General features: G+C 41.6%; 1 protein-coding gene across 1 annotated transcript in view; it reads left to right on the forward strand.

Moving 5' to 3' along the window:
• CNTN3 (contactin 3) overlaps positions 1–22,191 on the forward strand; it is a 174,260-nt gene that overhangs the window by 70,834 nt on the left and 81,235 nt on the right. Inside the window, exons 3-5 of the mRNA XM_015410913.1 lie at positions 2,809–3,012; positions 10,079–10,181; positions 12,259–12,443. Coding sequence (XP_015266399.1) covers positions 2,809–3,012; positions 10,079–10,181; positions 12,259–12,443 — 492 coding nt within the window. The remainder of the gene's footprint in view (positions 1–2,808; positions 3,013–10,078; positions 10,182–12,258; positions 12,444–22,191) is intronic.

The following is a 22,191-nucleotide window of genomic DNA, read 5'->3' on the forward strand; positions in this document are numbered from 1 at the left end:
ATGTGTAGCAGAACTCAGGTGTGAATATATATATATATATATATATACTTCAAGGTGTGTATATATATATATATATTAGATGATGAGGATAATAATTACCACTTACAGTTGGTTTAGATAATCTCAGTTTCCTCCCTTTCCCTAGCATAAGCCATCTGTTTTAAAGTAGCACTTAGATGTCTTTTTAAGAAAACATAATGTTGTTGTTGGGTTTTTGTTTTGTTTTTTGCATCTGCTAGCCTTTTCTCCGATTCTGATAATGGGATGACTATATTGTTATAGATGAAAATCGAGCATAATTGGAGAAGCTGCCACCTTTTGATCTTTCCTCTGTTCATAACCGATACTCTAAATATTTTAATAATTTGATATAGTATGTATTTTATTTTGCCTGCCATATGTAAAATGTGAATGCCTTATTTTTTGTTGTTGAAGTAATAATCACTACCTTTCTTTTTCTATTTCTGCATGGAAATAATTGAGATTTTCTGAATACTTGTAGGCAAAATCTGGAAAGGCTGAGAAAAAACGTTCAGAAACATGTAACAGCTACACACGTCAAATTATAATTAACTGTAATTAGTTGCTTTAGCATCTGCATTGATTCTTTTTATTTTCATTCAAGTTATCTCTTAAAGAAGACAAATTACATTGTTTCTGAAAAGTCACATTGGAAAAAATTATCCCCCAAGGTCTGTTTGTATTGATATCAGTTTGAATAAAGACAGAAGATTGGATACAGCCTGCATTTTCACACTCCTGCCCTGCTCCCCTCCTTTGGTGTAATGGTTTGGTGTAGTGTTTAAGTGTGTGGTCTCTAATCTGGGAGAACCGGGTTTGATTCCCACTCCTCCACTTGCAGCTGCTGGATGACCTTGGGCAAGCCATAGTTCTGACAAGAGCTGTCCTTGAAAGGGAAGTTCTTGAAAGAGCTCTCTCAGTCCCACCTACCTCACAGGGTGTCAGTTGTGGGGAGGGGAAGGGAAAGGAGTTTGTAAGCCGCTCTGAGACTCCGAGTGAAGGGCGGGGTATAAATCCAATTTCCTCCTCCTCTTCTTCTTCCTACAGCCCCATCCCACTTGACTTTCTTTGTGCAGGTCCTGTAATCCCCAGTGTAGCATTTTGGATTCACCTGCTGAAAAGCTGACTGGATCCAACCCAGAATACAGGAAATGGTTTCTAGTATAAAGGCTAGAATTCTATCCATAAATTGCATTAAAGAAACTCATCACATAGCGATTGTAGTGGGTTGTGGCTAAAGAAATTTGTGGAATGCTATAGTTCCAGTGTGATCTTTTCTATTCTAACTTGTGCCGAACAGCACGGGATGGAACTATGACTTCATAGTAACTATAACTCTCCTATAGATTAACACCTGTTCCCCAGTATTGTAATATGAATGGGAATATAAGGATTTTTTTATATAGGTTTTTTTTCTTGATTGTTCATATTCATATTTTTTTCTTGGTTTTATGGATTTCTCTTTTAAGTAATATTTTATTAGGATGTTAGAAAGGCGTGTTATATAGAAGGCTTTCCTCTTGTAGGTCTGATATTGTTAGCAGACAAGATAATACGTACAAAGTTCATGATTCTGTAGTTCTTAAGGGCAAAACCTTGCAATGTCTGGGTCAGAGAAGATTTTAGTCTCGTATCAATAAAAAATACTTTTGTTTAGGGTATGAAGAATCCTTCCACATTATCATTTTAAATTAGGTTAAGTAAACACTTAGATTTATGTGGGTACATCTCTTTTTACATCTGGCCAATGAGAGGATCATTACTCAAATTACCACTGTCTTTTGTAACCAATTATGTTTTTTGAATATTGTTTTCTTGATGATGTCAGTCCATGTATAAAATATCATGTATTTCCTGAATATGTTCAGAATATGTTCAAGAAAAAGAAGATAAAGAAGAAAGTAGTCAATTTTTGATGAGTTATTTGGTCCAATTGTTTTCCTGTCGATTGAAGCATATTTCCTGAATATGCTGAGAAGAAAGTAGTCAATTTTGGATGGACTATTTGGTCCAATTCTTTTTCTGTCATTTGAAATAAAACATAGATCTTCCTCCTCATTTGACTTCATTTTTGATATGGAATCTAATATGTATAGCAGTATTGAGTAGGAGCCGCCATGACTGTTACCATCTGTCTACGATTATTACTATCTGTCCTAGCCCTTATTACCAACTCGCTGTGAGTGCAAAAATGGTGGTACTGTGTGGAGCTGTGACCACTAAGGATACCATCCTGGTGACGTCATCGGTTCCCTTGTTAGTTGTTGTGGAGAGCACTTATGTTGCACTGAATGTTTTTATAATGCAGTTTTAATGTTTTATGTATTGGGCATTGGCCCCATCTGTACGCTGCCCTGAGCCCATTCGCGGGGAGGGCGGGTTATAAATTTAAATAAATAAAATAAATAAATATTGAGTTTCCATGTAAAGAGTTATGGCATCATATGAGTAAATACGTTAATCTGCTCCTGTTAAAATAAATATTCTAGGTAAAGCACTAGAATATCATTCTTGTTTGGAAAACTCAAAATGTAGGTGTGTTTCTAAGAGCGCATGATTCAGTATCTTTTCTGAGATAAGCAGGTCAGATAGGGGACATCCTTGGAACCTTAGGTATCCTTCCTTGAGTTGCCAGAGGTATAAAGGTGAGATTGAAACTGAAGTATATGTTCTTGTGAATCTTTTTACAAGTAACTATTTGAATTAAACTGTCTATGAATACATTTTATCTTATAATGATTGTGCCCCACAGAAATGTAATTTTCTATTTTTATACTGATTTTTCAGAACTTTCATATGCTTGGATCTTTAATGAATACCCATCATTTGTGCAAGAAGACAGTCGGCGATTTGTGTCTCAGGAAACTGGGCATCTCTACATAGCCAAAGTAGAGCCTTCTGATGTAGGAAACTACACATGTGTTGTGACTAGTACTGTAACAAATGCCAATGTTCGTGGTTCACCAACACCATTAGTGCTACGGACTGATGGTATGGATTTATTCTTACTTTTTGTAGCAACTAGAAATAATTGTATTAAGTAAAAACCAGGATCATATTCTGTGCACATTTCAGAATAATCCATCTGGTCATATGTGACTTTGGAGTGGTGTTCTGTGTTGAGAATATATATTTATATTGCAACAAAATGTATTCTTCCATAATTATGATTTTGTGTCCTTTTTGTAGTGGTAAAGACTGGTTTTGCACTGTTTAAAAAATGGCACTCAAGATGTCTGCCAAGGCTGCAAAAGCAGTTTCCATAGATCTTCTTCGTGGTCTCTATGCATCACACCTCTGGGATATAGTGCGCCTGCACCAACCCAAATCGGTTTAATGGAAAGTAAAAGGAATTTTCGCGCCTGCTTCCCGGTCACGTGCCGGGCTCCACTGCACATGATTAAGAGAGGGGCACGACAATCCCACCAGTTCTCTTCTGACCGCCGCACTGGTAGGACACTCTCCGCCTCTGTCGGTAAAACTTTACTTTTGGGCCCTTTCAGCCTTCTTTTATTTAAGTTTAGTTAGGAATATTTTTCAGTTAGTGTGTTTCTTGGACTTCATTTCTACCACCCCTTTCCACGCCCTATGGCCACACAATGGGGTTTCTTTAAAAGGTGCCTGGAATGCAGCAGTAAGATCGCCACCCCAGATGGACATTCTCTCTGCCTTTTATGTTTGAAGAAAGCGCACCGAGTTGCCTCTTGTGCGCATTGCTCTAAATTCTTCAAACAGACCAGGATAAATAAAACTGCTAGACTGCAAATGGCACTGATGGAAGCCGCACTCTCTTCAGTAGCACCTTCATCTCAGGAGACGTCCAGAAATGCATCGATGTCAATGCCAGCATCGGAAGCAACAGTCGCCATGTCTTCGACTTTGACCTCCATCGATGATGTAAAATCGGTGCTGAAACACTCAATTCAGGCACAACAGTCCGAAGCCCATACTCCTTCTAAGAGACATAAGGAGGGCAAGGATGTTCGGCTTATCAAGCTCAAGAAGCACAAAAAAGACTCTCAAAGAGCCGCTTCACTTGATTCAACAAGCCGAGGGCAGCCACAAGGTGCACTTTGGTCACCTTCGCTATGTCCCATCCAGTCCCTCGACTCCGACCAGGAGCTGGACTTGACTCAGGTTCTTCGATCACCCGATGTCAAGAACCTGCAATGAGATTGAAGAACACATAATGTCGCCCCCTCTCCTTCGTTCATCCCCGATGAGCGAGATCGATCTCCAACGCCGATTCCACCCACGTCATGGGATCAGCGCCAATGGCAATATTTATACGGAGCTTACCCGCTTTCGGGGTCAATAACCTGGATCCCTTGTGGGATGGAGTGGGATCCCCAGTCTTCGTCGTCCAGAATTTTCTTGGTACTGAGATCCCTACCCGGCACCGGAGTTCATGAAACCATCCCGATCAAGACCGATAACTAAAGATCAAGGTCTTCAGGGGCAGAATTCCTTTTCATGCATCCTAAACCCAATTCGTTAGTGGTTACGTCCTCGTCCAAGGACAAGAGTACTCATTCCACACCTCTGGATAAAGAGGGATGAAAAATCGACTCTTAAGGGCGAAAATTCTACACTTCCAGAGCTCTGAGTATCAAGACTTCCAATTATGCAGCATGCATGGGACGTTATCAGTATTCCCTCTGGGAACAAATGCCCGAATTTATACCATCCCTTCCAGATGACTGTAGGCACCAAACTAAATGCATCCAAACAGTGGGGATGCTCTTGGCAAAACATCAACTCAACATATCCAAGCACTCGTTGGATACAGCGGCAAAGACTCTCACTTCTGCAGTTGCCTTACGCAGATATGCATGGCTACGTTCCTCCACCTTACAGCCAGAAACCAAGGCCACTGTGGAGGACCTTCCATTCGAAGGGGATGGACTTTTTAGTTCCACTATGGATGTGGTACTTCAAGAACTTGACAAAAGCATCAAGACTTCTCACAGCTTAGGGGTCATACCTCCTACTAAGCCGAGTAAAGGAAAACCATGGTCCAAACAATGGTCAGGCAGACCATGGTCTAAATCCTCCTCAGAGCCACAGTGGCAAAGGTCCCCGAGTCGTCCGCCCCGTTCCTACGGTGGAAAATCCAAGTTTTCATCTACCTCTCTATCTAGAGCCAAAACTGCTAAGAACACTAAACAGAGTCTTTGACTCACACCTTCTCTCCTGACTCCCTACACGATCGTCTCCTTACCTCTCAATATGGGAGTCCATTATGTTGGACCAAAGGGTCCTCTCAATAATAAAAATGGGACACCTAAAAGAGTTTTCCCAAATCCTTTCCTCCTCCCACGTCATCACACCACCTTCCACAGTCCTTCTAGAAGAGGTGCAAACTCTCCTAAGCAAGGATGCTATAGAGCCGGTACCATCAGCACAGCACATAACAGGCTTCTACTCACATTACTTTACAGTACCGAAACGGGATGGAGGCCTCCGACCCATTCTGGACCTCAGAAACCTGAACTCTTTCATCCTATACAAGAAGTTCAGGATGAAAACGTTGTAGGCCATCCTTCCACTCCTAGATCCGGAGACGTGGATGGTTACGTTGGATCTCAAGGATGCTTACTTCCACGTCTCCATCCATCCTTCCCACCATTGTTTCCTCCGATTTGCAGTAGGCAACCGGCATTTCCAATTCAAAGCCCTTCAGTTTGGATTATCCACGGCCCCTCGGGTCTTCATGAAGGTTATGGTGGCAGTGGTAGCACACCTCCGTCTAAGGGGGAGTGCAGATATTTCCCTATATAGACGATTGGTTGCTGGTAGCAGATTCAGAAGCACCCCTGCTCACCAATGTAAACCTTACCTTGACAGTTCTGACATCCTTAGGCATCCAGATAAATCTGAAGAAGTCAATGCTATTTCCCACCAAATGGGTGCAGTTTATAGGAGCTATCCTAGACTCTGCTGTTTGCAAGGCTTTTCTCCCTCCTCAGAGAGCAAGGGATATTGTCGATTTAGTGACTCTATTCTGCAGGTCTGGACATGCTACGGCAAAGCGAATCCAGTGGCTGCTGGGTCTGATGGCTGCCACCATCAACGTCATTGTTTTTGCCAGACTGCACATGAGACCTCTGCAGCTATGGTTCGTACGCAGGTTTCGCCCCCAGAGTCATCCTCATTCCTTTTGTCTTGTCTTCCCACCATCTGTTTTGGGCTCTCTGCTTTGGTGGACAGATCCTGTGAATCTCCTAGCAAGAGCCCCATTCCATCCACCCATGTCAACAATCACACTGACTACAGAAGCGTCCCTCTGGGGATGGGGTGCATACCTCAAGGGTCTTTGTGTGGGGGCTCATTGGGAGTCCCATGTAGCACACAATCACATAAATCTCCTGGAACTCCTGGCAGTGCTGTACGCACTCCGGTATTTCCGTCACCTAGTGACCAAACAAGTGGTTACAGTCCTGACAGACAACACCACAGCCCTGTGTTATATCAAAAGACAGGGAGGCATGATCTCCCGGGGGCTATGTCGCCTAGCCATAGAACTATGGGTCAAGTGTCAATCATGGAACATGTTCCTGTGGGCTGCTCATCTGCCAGGAACACTGAACGTCCAAGCAGACTTCTTGGGCAGAGGAGGAGCAGCAGAGCACAAGTGGGAGCTCAATTGGATTTATCTTCTCCCAATCTTTTGCCTTTCGGGCCATCCAGAGGTGGACGTGTTTGCAACACGCAGCGACAGAAAATGTTGTCTGTTCTACTCCAGAGCGGGGATAGATCCCCTGTCTCTGGGAGACAGTCTTCTAGTCCCGTGGTCCATGTGTTCCTCTTTCCACCAATTCCTCTAATACCCAGGGTACTAGTCAAGTGAATGCAGGAAAAACCACGCTGTCTCTTAGTGACACTGTGGTGGCCCTGGCAACATTGGTTCTCCACTCTGCTCCACCTATCCAAGGGCTCCTTCGTTCACCTTCCTCCAGCTGCCGACCTCCTTCTCATGGAGAAAGGTCAGATTCTGCATCACGATGTGAAGCGTCTCAAGCTCACTATCTGGAGAATCCCTTTTGATCGGTTAGAGAAAAGATAGATCACACCCTATTGAACTGTCGTAGACCATCTAGCCGAGTTTCTTACGCTGGGAAATGGAAGAGATTCTTGTCCTACCTTACCTCGCTGGGATTGCCGCCACCACCTTCCAACCTGATGGCAATCGTTGGGTTCCTATTGTCTCGTTTAGACCTAGGACTCAGTTGTGCCTCACTGAAGGTCTATCTGCAATTTTGGCAAATCACCCGATGATTGATGGTCACTCTGTCTTCTCTCATCCCCAGACCAAGAAGTTTATTAAGGGTCTGACCCACCTCTTTCCCCCGTCACGTGGACCCATGCCAGTGTGGGATCTACCCATGGTTCTTGCAAGGCTCATGGACAAACCATTTGAACCAATGGCTACTTGTAGTCTGCAGCTTTTGTCATGGAAGACAGCCTTTTTAGTCACAGTTACCTCCAGCAGGAGGATGGGCTAGTTATCGGCACTCCACTGTGACCCACCTTATTTGAGTTTTCGACCTAACAGGGTCACATTGGCCCCAGATGTTTCTTTCCTGCCAAAAGTTTTTTCTGAATTTCATCTGCAAGCAGACATTGTGCTTCCAGTGTTCTTTCTGTCTCCCTCTATGGAGGAAGAATGCCGTTTTCATTCATTGGATGTGAAAAGAGCTTTACTCTTTTACCTAAATCGAACACAGCCTTTTCAGAAATCTCCGGCCTTGTTTGTCTTTCATGCTCCAACCTCTCAAGGGAAGAAGTTGTCGCCCCAATGTCTATCCAAGTGGATTGTGGAGACTATTAAGTTGTGCTATACGCTAGCCAAGAAGTCGCTCCCGGGTCTACTACGGGCACACTCTACCCAGGCAGTGGCAGCATCCACAGTTTTCCTGCGAGGTGCGCCACTGGAAGATATATGCAATGCAGCTACTTAGGCCACGCCTCATACATTTGTGAGGCATTATGCTCTCGATGTTCATCTTCATCAGCGTTCAATTGTGGGACGAGCGGTGTTGCAGGCTGCGCAGGTTTAGGACCTCAGCTCCCTCCTCCAGGTAGGTGAGCATTGCTTTTCAGTCTCCCAGAGTTGTGATGCACAGAGATCACGAAGAAGATAAACAGTATCTTCAAGTGGTCATCTGTGCATTTACACCACCTGCCCTCCTTCCCCTCTGCTTTCGGTCTTTCCTTACTTTCTTTGGAGACTGAGGGCAGCGGTCAGAAGGAACTGGCGGGATTATCGTGCCCCTCCCTTGGTCATGCGCAGTGGAGCCCGGCATGTGACCAGGGAGCGGGTGCAAAACTTCCTTTTGCTTTCCATTATACCAATTGGGGTTGGTGCAGGTGCAGTATATCCCAGAGGTGTGAATGCACAGATGACCACTCGAAGATCCTCAGTTACAGGTAAGCAACCTGTTTTTCAACTTGATCATTTTTATGGCCACTTGGGGGGTGCATGTGTGAAGAAGATCAGAATGCTTTTGGTGTGTATTGCATTTCAAGTAGTTTCAAAGCAATTCTGTAGAGGAGGATGTGTAGATGACACTAAGATTCAGTTTGAAGATGGACATGGGTATTCTATTTCTTACAATACAATACGAGACGGAGATGTGGTGGGAACAGTAGCCTAGAAGATGCTCAGTTAAATCCACTTACAGGATGGACTTTGAATGCATTCACCTCCATTCCATCCTTAAACTGAATCTCTTGTAAAACTAGCTGTTAATCAGGGCTAGAACGCATGCTTATTTTGACCACTTAAAATATCAATGCATCTAATTCTCAATGCGACCCATCTGTGGATACTTAAATCTGGAGACTGGAGCCAAAGACAAACAAGACCATTCTTTCTACGAAAGTGAGAAAGCCCAAGATTTGTAGAAATCTATACCTTCAAGAAATAAATGTCCTCTGCAGTGGCCATTCTGGGGGTTGCTAGGCCAGCCTTCAAGCCTTGGTTTCTGTCCATAAAAGAAGGGGGAGGGGCTTTCCAAGCCTCTTTCAGCCTTTGTGGGAGGGACCAGGCTCAGCATCAACCACTGGCAGGCTCAAGTGCTTGGTATTATTCAACAACAGCCAGTGTGGTATAGCACTCTGAAATGTCTAGAATCTGGAAGACCTGTGCTTGAATCACCACTGAACCATGGCTGTTCACTATGGCCACTAATATATTCTCAGCCTAACCTACCTCATAGGGTTTCAGTCAGGATAAACTGGAGGAGACAAGAATGATGTAAGCTGCTTTGGGTCCCCACTTGGGAGAAAGGTGGGGTATGAATGAAATAAATACATAATAAATATAGCAGAAGACAAAAGGTAGGTTGGTGGGTGGATGATAAGGAGAGAAGGAACTTATTGCAATTCCGCAGGGCCTGCAAAACGGAGCTCTTCCACTGGGCATTTGGTTGAGGCAGCTAACGTTTCCCCCCTCCCCTCCCCAGTTTTTTGGCCAATCACCCACCAGTGGCCTGGATCTGATTAGACATCTGATTAGACACCGGATTTGTTCTAACGTCTGATCTCTCTGCTTTTACATGGTATTTTATTATACTATTCTGTGCAAACTGTTATTTTAACGTTGTTTTAATTGTAGTATTTTAATTGTTGTACACCACCTGAGCCTGTCAGGGGAGGGCGGTATATAAATAAAATAAAATGAATAAATAAGGAATCAAGTATAGGTCATCAGGAGGAGGAAAAGGGGAACTAGTACAGGTTCCCTACCAAGCAACTGGGACTAGCCCAGTGGCCAGCAGCATACAATTGGGCCCAGTCCTGTGACCACCAGCATGCAACTCGACCTGGCCTCGTGGCCAGCACTGCACAATTGGGCCATAGTTTTACCAGTTAGCATCTGCTAGGGGAGGGAAGGTGGAAGATAGGAGGGCAGATAAAGGTGAGTTAGCTGGTGGGTGGCAAGGAAGCAGAAAAAGGAGTGAGTCTATTGGGGCTACCAGGAAGGGGGGGGGGAGAATGAGATGCCTCCTGCAAGTCCTCTAATAAGACTCCTTTTTTCCCCCTGAAATAACAGGTGTAATGGGGGAATATGAACCCAAAATAGAAGTTCATTTCCCTGAAATCCTTCCTGCTGCTAAGGGTTCAACTGTAAGGCTGGAATGCTTTGCCCTAGGAAAGTAAGTTTGTATTGCCCTTTCTTAATATTGTTAACACATAAGTGTACACAATAAGTGGGTGCAGTGAGCACTTGATGCTTTCCCTTTTGAGCACTTGATATTTGAACGCTACATGAATAGCTGTGGTGTCAGGCTAGAATGTAAACTAAACAGACTCTTATTCCAATTAACTGTTTGTTACATTTCAAAGCTGGTTACAGCCTAAGACTTCAAGAAAAGAGACCTGGGTTCAGAGCCCCCACTGTGTCACAAAGCTCACTAACAGTGCCATTCTAAACACATTCTAAGCCCAATTGGATTTAGAAGATGATAACTCTGCTTATGACAGCACTGTGCATGATCTTGATCCAATCAATATTTTCTCAACCTAATCTTCTTTAAAGGGTTGCTAAAAGTATAAAAAGGCAGAGGCGGTAATGTGCACCATGTGAGCGCCCTGTAAAGATAAACAGAATAAAAAATTAACTAAAATTCCTAGGAATGCAGAACAAAGTTTGAGTCCAGTGGCACCTTTAAGACTGACAAAGTTTAATTCTGGGTATAAGCTTTCGTGTGCATGCACACTTCTTCAGATACATCGAAACAAGACTTCCTTGATCATTACATATAGGTAAAGAGAGGATGGGGGAGTTAGTTTCCAGGAAAGGCTAATTAAAGTCAAGATGCGTAAGTGAGTGCAAAGTACAGCTAAGATTGGATTAAAGCAGTTGGTAAGACCTGTGAATATCAGCAAGTTAGCATGCAGATACAAGTGTTAACAAACAAATGTGTGAACAAAGTTTGAGTCCAGTAGCACCTTTAAGACCAGCAAAGTTTAATTCTGGGAATAAGTGAGAACTGAGTGACTTAGCATGTATAGTGAGATAAGAACCGGAGATCTCTGTTAAGCTCTTTAAAGTGCCACTGGATTCAAACTTTGTTCTTTCGCTTCAGACCAACACGGCTACCCACCTGAATCTATCTACTAAGAATGCAGTAGGCAAGAAGTTCTGCACCATTGGTCAGACAAGGACAAAAGGCCAGTTGATTCATATATGTAGCCTGCCCAGTGTAGAAAACTTCATAGTGCTTCCCAATCACAGTTATCTATATACCATCTGAGTGGTACTTCTGTGCCTAAGGAGGGATCTGAAGCATGAGCATGTGTGTTCACTGTTACCCAAATTAGTCCTTTCATCAGGCCTGTCAGCTGTAAAGCATCCTCTACATGTATAGAACTTACTATGTGTTCTGGGATCAAAAACAGAGATAATCCAGTCTAGTGTTTTCTGGTCCCAGTTTGATATAATACTCCTGTTCAAAAGGGAAGGATTGGAAGAAAGACAGATATTTAATGATCAAGTAGACTTGTTGCCCCATTCAGTATACAAAATTAAAAGGTGGAATACCAGAAAAGCCAATGAGCAGTCCAATAGTCCGTATATGATCCCAATAAACCAAGTATATTTGGATGAACTAGCACCTAATTGGATAGGGTTATGGGAAGCCTGGCCAACAATTGAGCAATCTGACCAGGAACTGGAAAGGGTGGAATGGAGTACTGGGGGAAAGGAGTTCAAAAGAACATACAAGGCTGACAGAATCAGGCCATTGTTCTACGAAGGTCAGTGGTGTCTATTTTGACTGGCTGTGACTTTCCACATTCACTGGCAGAGGTCTTTTGTATCACTTACAACCTCATCCTTTTAAACTTGAAATTAGGGGAATTAATCCTAGGACCCTCTTTCTGGAAAAAAATGTTTTATAACTGAACCACAGCCTCTAGCAGGTTAATGATTCAGTCTCTAGATTTGTAGTGTACAAACATAACATATTTAGAGTACTCTAGAAACAATAAGTAGCCAAGATAATGATCAAAGAGTCATCCTCTTAGTAACCTAAAAAGTGTACCAGGTACTATGCCATATTTATAAATCTGTGACTGGGAAATATATATATATATATATTTAATGTGAATCTTCTTAAATTATTATCATCATCATCATCATCATCATCATCATTATTACTACTGCTGCTGCTGCTACTACTGCTGCTGCTAATGCTACTACTATTACTACTATTACAACAACAACAAAAGTCCAGTGCCTCGAATTAACTGGAGAAGAACTGATGGAATGCCTTTGCCAAGCAAAGTAAAGTTGAGGAAATCCAGTGGCATGATTGAAATTCCCAATTTCCAACAAGAAGATGCTGGTCTCTATGAATGCATCACTGAAAATTCTAGGGGGAAAAACATTGCAAGAGGACGCCTCACATATTACGGTAAGCAATTCCTTTAATATAAAATACAGCTTTATAAAATAAACACCAGTTACCCTTAATTCTTTCTGCAGCAGGGAGCCAAATTCCATTGTCCAATTTGAAGAGATTCATATAACTGGTACGTGGGGTGCCTTTAGGCAGTCTGTTATTTATTTATGTAAAACATTAGCTGCCTTTTTTTTCCTTACAGAGCTCAAGGCATCTTGCAGTACAAATAAAATACATAAAATAGAGTACATAAAAATGCATAAAACTGAAATTTAAAATCCCAGCCCTAAATGAAATCATCTTCAGTTGCCTCCTAAAGATCAAAAGTGAAAGGGCCAGGCGCAGCTCCCTGGGAAGTGGTTCCATAATCGTGAAGCTGTACTGGAAAGGCCCCTTTCTCATGTACCCACCAAATTAGTTTCTTGGATTGATGGGGCAATCAGAATGGCGCCTCCCTCTGATCTTAATTCCTGGGCAGGTACATATGGGAATAGATGGCCCTTCAGATACTCCAGTCCCAAGCCATGTAGGGCATTAAAGGTTAAAAACAATACCTTGAATTGGGCTTTAAGGGTAGCCACAAGTAGAGTGCATTGCAATAATCCAGTCCAGATGTAACTAAGGTATGGATCGCTGTGGCTAGATCTGATTGAACCAGGTACAGATGCAGCTGGCTTACCAGCCAAAACTGGGCAAAAGCATTCTGAGCCACCCCAGCTACTTTGTTTTCTGAGGTGACTGCTGTGTCAAGTAGCACTCCCAAGCTGTGAACCTGGCTTTTCAAGGGAGCAGCATTGCATCCAAAACAAGAGAGATCTTAAGTCCCTGGTCTGCCTTTCTACTAAACTAGAGAATGTCTGTCTTGTCAGCTTGTTCACCTTCATCCAGCCCATTACTGACTCCAAACACTGGTTCAGAACATCAGCAGCTCCCTCAGAATCAGGTGGACCAAAAGGTAGAGCTGGGTATCATCCACAATATTGGTGACACTGCAGCCCAAACCTCCTGATGACCTCTGCTGTTGTCTTCAAGTAGATGTTAAATAGCATGGAGGATAAGATCAAACCTCTGAGGCTCTGACTAAGTGGAGGAATGGCTGGAGGGAGACTGCATGGTCTTTCCCTTGCTGGTTGTCTACTAAAGATTGCTCCTTCCCACTCATTAGAACAAAGATACAGGTACCCATTTTTCGTATCCCTATTGATAAGTTGTCATGAGTCAAATGTGACTTGATGGCAAAAAAGGTAAAAAAGCAACTTGGGTGGGATGATTGAGTAGAACAACAGTTAATGTTCCCCAAAATCCCTGTTTTTCAGTAAAAAAAAACACTTTGAGAAATTGTTCAAATTCTGACATTCATTTTGGCTCTTAAATTATTTTCAGTGGCACTTTAATGGATTTAACATGGATACTATGGTACTTCCAAAACACAACTTCTAGTGCAAACGGCAACTATAGCATTTAGTTCTGCTATGGGTGTATTCTATAGATAAAGAAATGACACCTGATTAAACATAAAGTGTTGAGGGGTGGGTTTTAATGCACTTTGGAAGCATAGTGCTGTACAACAAAGGGCTGTCATATTTTTGCTTTCCCCCCCCCCCCCTAAAAATATTCCTCATTGGCCTGGATTCAACTAATTTTCTTGTTAGTCCTTTTTGGTATGTTTTTTCAACAGCAACTTTCCAATGCTACATATTGAACTAACTTTGAAGCTTAGGAGAATTGTAAACGTGGTTTCTGATATAGCATGGGGTTCAACAAAAACGTTTTTAAAAATGTCTCAGCAAAGGCAAGCCATTGGCTTCTGTTACTGTATGTTGAGCTGTCTGAAGTTGGCATTTTCTTTCTTTGATGCAAAGTCACTATTCTTGAATAGCCCCATCAGCTGTTCATTCTGTGCTATATTTGGAAGAATGTTTAAGTACTATGGTTTTTCTGCCGTAACCTAGATAGTCCAGGCTAGCCTGATCTCGTTAGATCTCAGAAGCTAAGCAGGGTAAATCCTGGCTTGTATTTGCATGGTAGACCGCTAAGGAATACCAGGGTCATGATGTGGAGGCAGGCAATGGCAAACCACCTCTGAATGACTCTTGCCTTGAAAACCCTACGGGATTGCCATAAGTCTTCTGTGACTTGACACTTTCTGCCACCACCACGGCTTTTCTAGAATATTTTTGTGAATGTTAAGGCATGTTGCCTTCCTTTGATTTATTTTGTGTCATTGTTTTGAAATACTTAATATGAGAGTTGTAACATAATGCAGGAAATCACAGATTAGAATCTCCTGTGAATTTTAAATATGTAACCAAATGAATACTGAACACCGACAAAACATTTTACCCTTTTCATTACTAAACTGTTTTCCAAGCTATGTAGTGACTGATATTTTATGTGAAAGGTCACACCAACAAATATAACTCCATTTGTAGACGGAAAAATTAAGGAATGTCTCACTGCTTAACTGAAGAAGGTTTGTGTTCTATGAAGAAGGCATTCAGCCAACATTGTCCCCAAATATCTTCTACATTTATTTTTGTTTCATAATTTAAAATAAACAAAAACTGTAAAACATCTGCCTTCTTCTCTTATATGCATTAATTTAAATGCATATAAATTAATACAAATTGATTTTTCATCTATTGGGTGAAGTAACAAATGATTCATTAATATTCAATGCAAGTAAGGTAAATTTCTAACAGTAAAAATCTCATCTATCGTTTGGCTTTGCTTTTGTCAAGGTTCCAGAAAATCCAAAAATGCTTTCATCACCCCATCCCAACAGTGTCATAAAAGTTTAATCAAGAAGAAAAGGGATATATAAAATGTATGCATATTGTTCAAAGATCAAGGCATTCTGTGATCTTCAGTTGATAGTGACCATCTCTTTAGTGTCCAAGCATTTTTTTTCAAAACTACCTCATGAACACAAGGCAATTTTTGGTCATTTCCCTTGCCAGCTATAACTCACAATTTTATTGGATTGTATTTGTTGTTTCCTTTTGTGAGTCACCTTGAACACTGGAAAAGGTGAGATATAAAACCCACATTTTTGTAGTGTTATTTTGTGATTCTTTGAGGGGTAGAACTTCCCAGAGCTCTTTAGAGAATGTAATACCTAAAAAAAACCTATCCTTTCCAACAGCTATCACTTTGATTATTGAACATTCATCTGTGTGTACCTGATATACTCTGTGGATCTTTTGAGCCTTAAGTATGAACTACTGTTCTTGGATGTGATACTCAGAAACGAAGAGACAGTTCTGTCATAGTTCAAATGTTATTTACTATGAAAGAAAAGACAGAAGAAGGAAGAGGAAAAAATTGAGTAAAATGCCATGGTGTCTTGGTAAACCTTTGCATGCAGAATGTCCCAGCTTCAGTCCCTGGCATCTCTAGTTAAAAGTATCAGATAGTAATGAAAGACCTCTACTTGAGACCCTGGAGAGCTGCTACCTGTCAGAGTAGACAGTACTTACCTTGACAGACTAATGGTCTGACTCAGAATAAGCAAACCTCATATATTCAACAATCGGGGAGATACCCTTGTGGAACTAGCAAAAAAGAACAGTTTTGGGTGAGAAGCAGCCCTCCCTGTGCGGGCAGTCTGCAGCAGCCCTCGCCATGTATGGTTGTGTGTAAAGTATTGAGGAGGAGGAAGAGCAGAAGGAAGGATGCTGTGAACAAGTAGGGGAAAACTGACAAAATAGGGGTTGAGTAGGAGTGATCAGAAGGAAGTTCACCTAGAAATGGGTGGTTATGCAAGGCAGCACGGCATGCTGAGTAGGACAAGAGGATGAATTTCAGATTACAAGGGAGCAAGGATAAACCAACAGGAAAAGGAAGTAGATTAGAGAAAGGGGGGGTAACTGGGTTAAAGAGACAAGGAAAAGAGAGAAAATTAACAGAAGTATTATCTTGTCTGGTCCAGAACTTGGTTACAGACAACTTGGGTTGGAGGAAGCCTTTTCTAAATAGACTAGTCTAAAATAGAGGAGACTGAGATTCTATTACTAGCCACTTTTTAAATTATATCAGGAAGAATGGCTGCAGGTTTTAATTTGATACCAGATGTCTTGAAACCTGGAAGACAGGTGTCAATGTCGTAAGTACTGTCCATCCTGGGTTATTATTTTATGATCACATTCTTTGGCATGGGTTTCACAACATTTTGGGGTGGATCCAACCATTCCCCAGGAGCTTTCCTCTAGCCTAAGCAGACATAATCCAGTTTAAGTGGTTCTTCCTCCTACAGAAGAGCCACTTAAATTGGAAGAAGGTTAGGCTTCCTAAAACTTAACTCAGTGAAGTTGTAGGATATGGGTAGGATTCATCTTGATATGGTGATTTTTATGTCTAGGTCAGGTAGCTTGTCATTGAGTTTTTGACTTCACCTTTGTGCTTTTTGTTTTCTTTTCACCAAGAGGAAGTTTTGCCAGGGTGCATTTCTTCTAACAAGCTAAAGAGTCTGGGGAAGATTCAGTTACATCATTGATAGTCCAAGGATAAGTAACAATCCCATAAATTAAAGTTATTTTATTAGTCCTCTACTGTAATCTTTCACAAAGGATTAACTAATTTTATTTATTCTTTTCCTGCTTTGCCATTTACCTGAGTGATGCCTGTACAGTACCAACCTGTTTGTAGTGAGAAAAGTATACTCATAATTATGTTTCCTCTTTTATGCATGCTGGATTATCTTTCTCTGGTTTTACATAAATATTGCCTTGTGACTCAAAAAATTATCAGAGAGATATCAGAGTTTAGAAATCTTCAGAATAAGCTAAGCCATTTGCAAATATATCTTCTAATAAAACCACAATGACAACTTTCCTGAAGTTCTTGTAAGAAGTTGTTCTGGGAAGCAGCACGTTTCATATTTAAAGGCTTCAAATATAACCCATCTGCTACAAATAGCTAGCACACTGGTGCTACTTTTTGTTCTTTACTGGAAATCATTTCCTATGAACGATGAATGAACTCAATTTTACAGAAACAGAATTGCTACAATCTAGACTATAAAAGCATTTAACAATAGCACAGATCTTTGCCCTGTAATATGGATCCCAACTCTCTCGTTATAGCAATACTGAACATAGCACTTTTGAAATTGGATTAAAACATAATGAAATTACTAAGTCTCACTAGGGTAAGAATGATCATCAGCCAAGTGAAAATAGAGTTTTAGTTGTTGTAATCAAAGCTGCATGTTTTCATTAGATCCACTGGACATATGCAGAACTGCTACTGCACTAGATATGGAGAATGTGCTTATTCTAGCTCAGTGCGTTTAGTTTACTTTTCCTAAATTCACTTTTTATAATCAAAAGTTGCATAACTATGGTGCAGTTCTTACTTCATGTGACTCAAGTACAGATACCAAGCATAGCATACAAGTCATGGTTCAAGTCATGACTAACGTTAGCCCTATCCTTAACTGCAGTGAGGGCCTAAATGTACTAAACGGCTCTCCCATATGTCCTTGAGTTTTATGTATTTTTAGAGCTAATGAATGCAAATACACTACTTCCACTACTGCACTTTTTAACCGTAGCATCTCTTGGTTTGAAAGTGTACAAAGAAACCTTCTTAGCAGACCCATAGCCTGACATTGTTCAGGGGGGGGGGGCACCAGGGGTCATAACATTACTACCAACCTCACAAAAATAATAAATAAATAAATAAGAGCCACAGAAAGGGCCACTTCCGCAATGGGTAGGTTGCTGGTGGGAAGTGTAGGCAAGTGAAAACTGTCACTTGCCACTGCCTCTGCCGGAGTAAGCAATGGGAGCAGAAGAGGCCATGGCCACCTGCAGCCTGCCCATATCTGCTTGTTGGCTCTCAGTTTCACCTTCCCTCCCCACCCAGTTGCAGCACCTGCACTCACAGCCAGTCAGTGGCATTGTCCGTGAAGGTGACCAGGATGAGAAACATCAGTGAGTGCAAGAAGTAGCATGGGCTCATCCTGGACAGCATGCATCCCGCGGCTCTAGGCAGGTGAGCTGAGCGAGCTCAGAAGAGGAAAGGCTGGCAAGTTCCCAGAAGGGATCGGGAGGAGAGGGGGGTCAGGGGGATCTGGAGAGGGGGCAGAGCAGATTTGGGAGGGGGTATCACCCCATGGGTCCCACGCTAGCTATGGCCCTGTTTCTTAGTGTGGTTATTAGAAATCTTTTTAGAGCAGTAGCAAGGGGCAATTACTAGGAACAGCATATATGGAGGTTCTAATACCTCAGTACTGATTCATTGTGTATTTATTTTTATATATTTTTAAAAATCATACCCATGAAGGCTGCTAACAACTGAATCGCATAAAAACAAATTCATAAATGTGGTATTAATCAATAAAATATAATTTATGAAGAACAGAGAAATCAATGTCCCGCCAATCTGAAGAAATTAGCAGCCATATCTTGGAGGGTAAAGAAGCCTCAGAAATTTGTAAGTATGTTAGTATGGAAAGAAGTCATATGTCCCTTTGAAACTCACAGGACATTTTCAAACTGCCTTTGTATTCCATTTTAGTAACTGGTTGCTAATGGATTTTTTTCAGACATTTCAGACAGACTACTTTTTGTAACCAGCTGCTAGCAGAATTTATTTACCTGTTCATACAAACCCACTTACATCAGGTTAGCAAAGCGTGGTTGAGCTGCTTTTGAGGGAAACTGCTTCTCTCCATTTTCTACCCCTTCATTGCATTTCTGAATCACTGTGGTGTGCTGTTTAAAATGTCCATAGTGTTTTCTATAATGCTGCTTTTCTTTCACACCTTTTTTTTTTGCCATGCAATCTTCCTCTGAGGGTTTTTTTTTATGTTCTAAGTTGAGCACTATAGCACTAAACCAATATAGCACTTCAGGCACCATTGAGATGGAGTCAGTGGAGTCAAGGCATCTCAATGCTATAGTGGTTTAGCGCTATTGCACTCAACTCCAAGGAAGATTGTGCAGCAAAAAAGGGTGGGCGGGGGAAGTGGCACTGTTTGAAATGGCCATAGTGCTTCAGAGACGGCTCATTAACAGTAGGAAATTTGCTGTATGAAACTCCTGGCCCCCATACCGCTTTACTCGAAATCGGGCCAACACCAAAAAAATCCAGTTTAGAACAGTACTGTGAAAATCTTCACAAGTAGCACATAACACTGACATCCAACTTCCTGTTTGCTTCCTGTACTGTATCTGTAAGAGATGAATCTCTCGTTTTCCCTCTTCACATCTTTCTTGGTTAATTTTTACATGTCCTCACAATTTGTTTCATGTAAAATCTTTAACCCATCCTCATTTTAATTGCCCTTTTATACCATCTCCATTTCTATGATATCCTTTTTGAGATGGGTTGATTAGAACAGTGTACACATTATTCAAAATGTTGGTGTACTATATATAATTTTTCATCTGGTGATTCCCCCCTCCCCCCCAATAATTTCTAACACCGGATTTTGTTTTCGTACTGCCAGTAAACTCAATTGAGTTTAGCTGGTATTTTCAGGGCTCTTTCCACTATGATCCAGATATCAGTTTTCTGGTTGTATTCATTTGTTTTACCGCCCACCCTTCCTCCAAGGACCTCCCTTCCATTTTTTCCTAACTCACAACTCACAACACAGAGGGTAGTTTCAGGCTAAACAATATTGACCATTCCAATGAGCTTAACAGCAGAGTGGGACTCTGAAACTGAGTTCATGGTGATCCTAGTCTGATACTATAACCACTGCAATGCTCTGAGTTAAATGTTAATAAATTTTTAGTTAAAGTTTGTTGTACTAACATGCATCATGAAATAAAATCCTCATTATTTTGATGCAAATATTTGGTAAAATGTAAGTATTACGCATTTCCTTTTTCTCTCCTTAGTATACAGCTTTATAGTTTGATTATCACCATCAGTTCTGGTTTATATTTAGGGAAGCACCGAAGTGTGAGGTTAACTATGTGTTTAATTACCACTGATTCCACCGGGACTTAAAACTGACCACATATTTAAATGCTTTATTGAACAGGCATTATGGGTACTTAACTGAAAATACCACAAGGCCTTTGGAGTACTGACCTTATTTTGTTTTTGCTGCAAAATGCTGTTTCTATACTAGTAGCACTGTAATGTATAAATAATTTATAAAGGGTTATCTTTCTAATTTAGCTTTAGATTCTTAACTGTTCCTCCCAACACAAGTTCAAAATTGTTAATTAAAATAGATATTCTAGAACAAATATTCTTGGCTCTTTCACAATATCACTAAGATCAAACTAATCCATTTAATTATTTCTCTCTAGACATTCCACTGTCAAATTAGCAGCAGTTTTTCTTTCCTCTCACTTTTGATATTTTTAGTATGATTTTTAATTGTGTTAGGTTTCCTCCTTTAGAGTAAAAACAGATGCGATGAAGATTATAGATCTCCATCTGTTTGTAAAATATAAATTGCATATTCAGCCACAATTTAGATATGCCCATGAGGTGAGTGGAGAGTGGATTTAACCCTTCAACTCTTGCTTGGTTTTAATAGTCGAAACTGGATCCCCCACTGAGAGCTGTTGTAGCATAATGGTTAAGGTGTTAGACTAGGAGCTAGGTAACTGGGTTTGAATCCTCACTCTGCTATGAATACTTACCAGGTGACCTAGGGTGCATCACTGTATCTCACTAAATCACTCAAGGTTGTTGCTGCGAGGATAAAGTGAAGGATGGGGAGACTTTGTGATAAGCTTTTTTTGGTCACTACTGGAAAGCAAAGTGGAAAGAAAATAAAATTAATAGTAATAGGGGCTTTTGTTAGTGTTCTAAAAGAGGAAAGAGGATGTATTTCTCTTTCTCTGAAATGTTAACAAGAACATGGAATGCTCATTTTCCACTGAATAAATCTAGATCGCATTCAGGGATGAAATCCCATAAGGCCCCAATTAAGTCTGAGTCACATGTGCTTGCAGTATGCTTTTTGCAGACAAATGGAGAGCTGTGGTCTTTTGTCAGGTCCGCTTTGGTCCTAAGGTTGAAGTGAGATCATGGATTTAAAAGGTATTTAATAGTTGGTCAGGGTTCCTCAGTTTGAAGATTCTAGGTCTGAAGGACACAAGAAGTTAGAAATATTACAAAAATTCTGGACCATCTGAGGATTTGAACTTGAGCTTCTAAATCTGTGTATTGGTGCCCTGGTAGTAAGTGCAGCATAGTGGTAGTAAAATGATGAGGCAGTATGGTTTTTCTAAGCATTGTGTGTGTCCTCTTAAGCCACATTGGTTCTTCCTGACTTCCTCTGGCTATACATATGCTTCTAGATCAAGCCTGGGACCTTGCCTCACTATAATTTCCTTGGGTGGTTTGCCTGCTCTTATTCCCCATCCTCCGTTTGCCACTTTACTTTGCTCCCTCTCCTTTAATGTATTACTATCTATATATCTAATAGTGAAGTGGCAGTCCCCACGTGTGCACAAAAATCATAAATGTTTTTTAAAAAATCGGGGGGATGTTTAAATCCCCCCGAAAGTCACAGAGCGTCCCCTGCGCATGCGCAGGGGACGCTCTGTAACTGCCGCCGCTGCTTGGGAGGGAAGCGGCGAGCAGGGAGGGGGCAGAGCGGCGAGGGCCGATCGGCGAGACGATCGGCCCTCGGTTCGGAGCCGGTGAGGGGTGGGGAGAGAGAGATAGAGAGAGTCGCGAGGCCCGGAGGACAGAGAGAGAGAGAGGTAGGTTCGGAGCTGGGTGGGTGGGGGTGGGGAGAGAGCTGGGGGGTGAGGGGAGGAAACAGTGAGGGGCGAGCGGG

This window comes from Gekko japonicus, unplaced genomic scaffold, assembly GCF_001447785.1.
Source record: "Gekko japonicus isolate JY-2015 unplaced genomic scaffold, Gekko_japonicus_V1.1 scaffold164, whole genome shotgun sequence".
NCBI classification, from domain to species: domain Eukaryota; kingdom Metazoa; phylum Chordata; class Lepidosauria; order Squamata; family Gekkonidae; genus Gekko; species Gekko japonicus.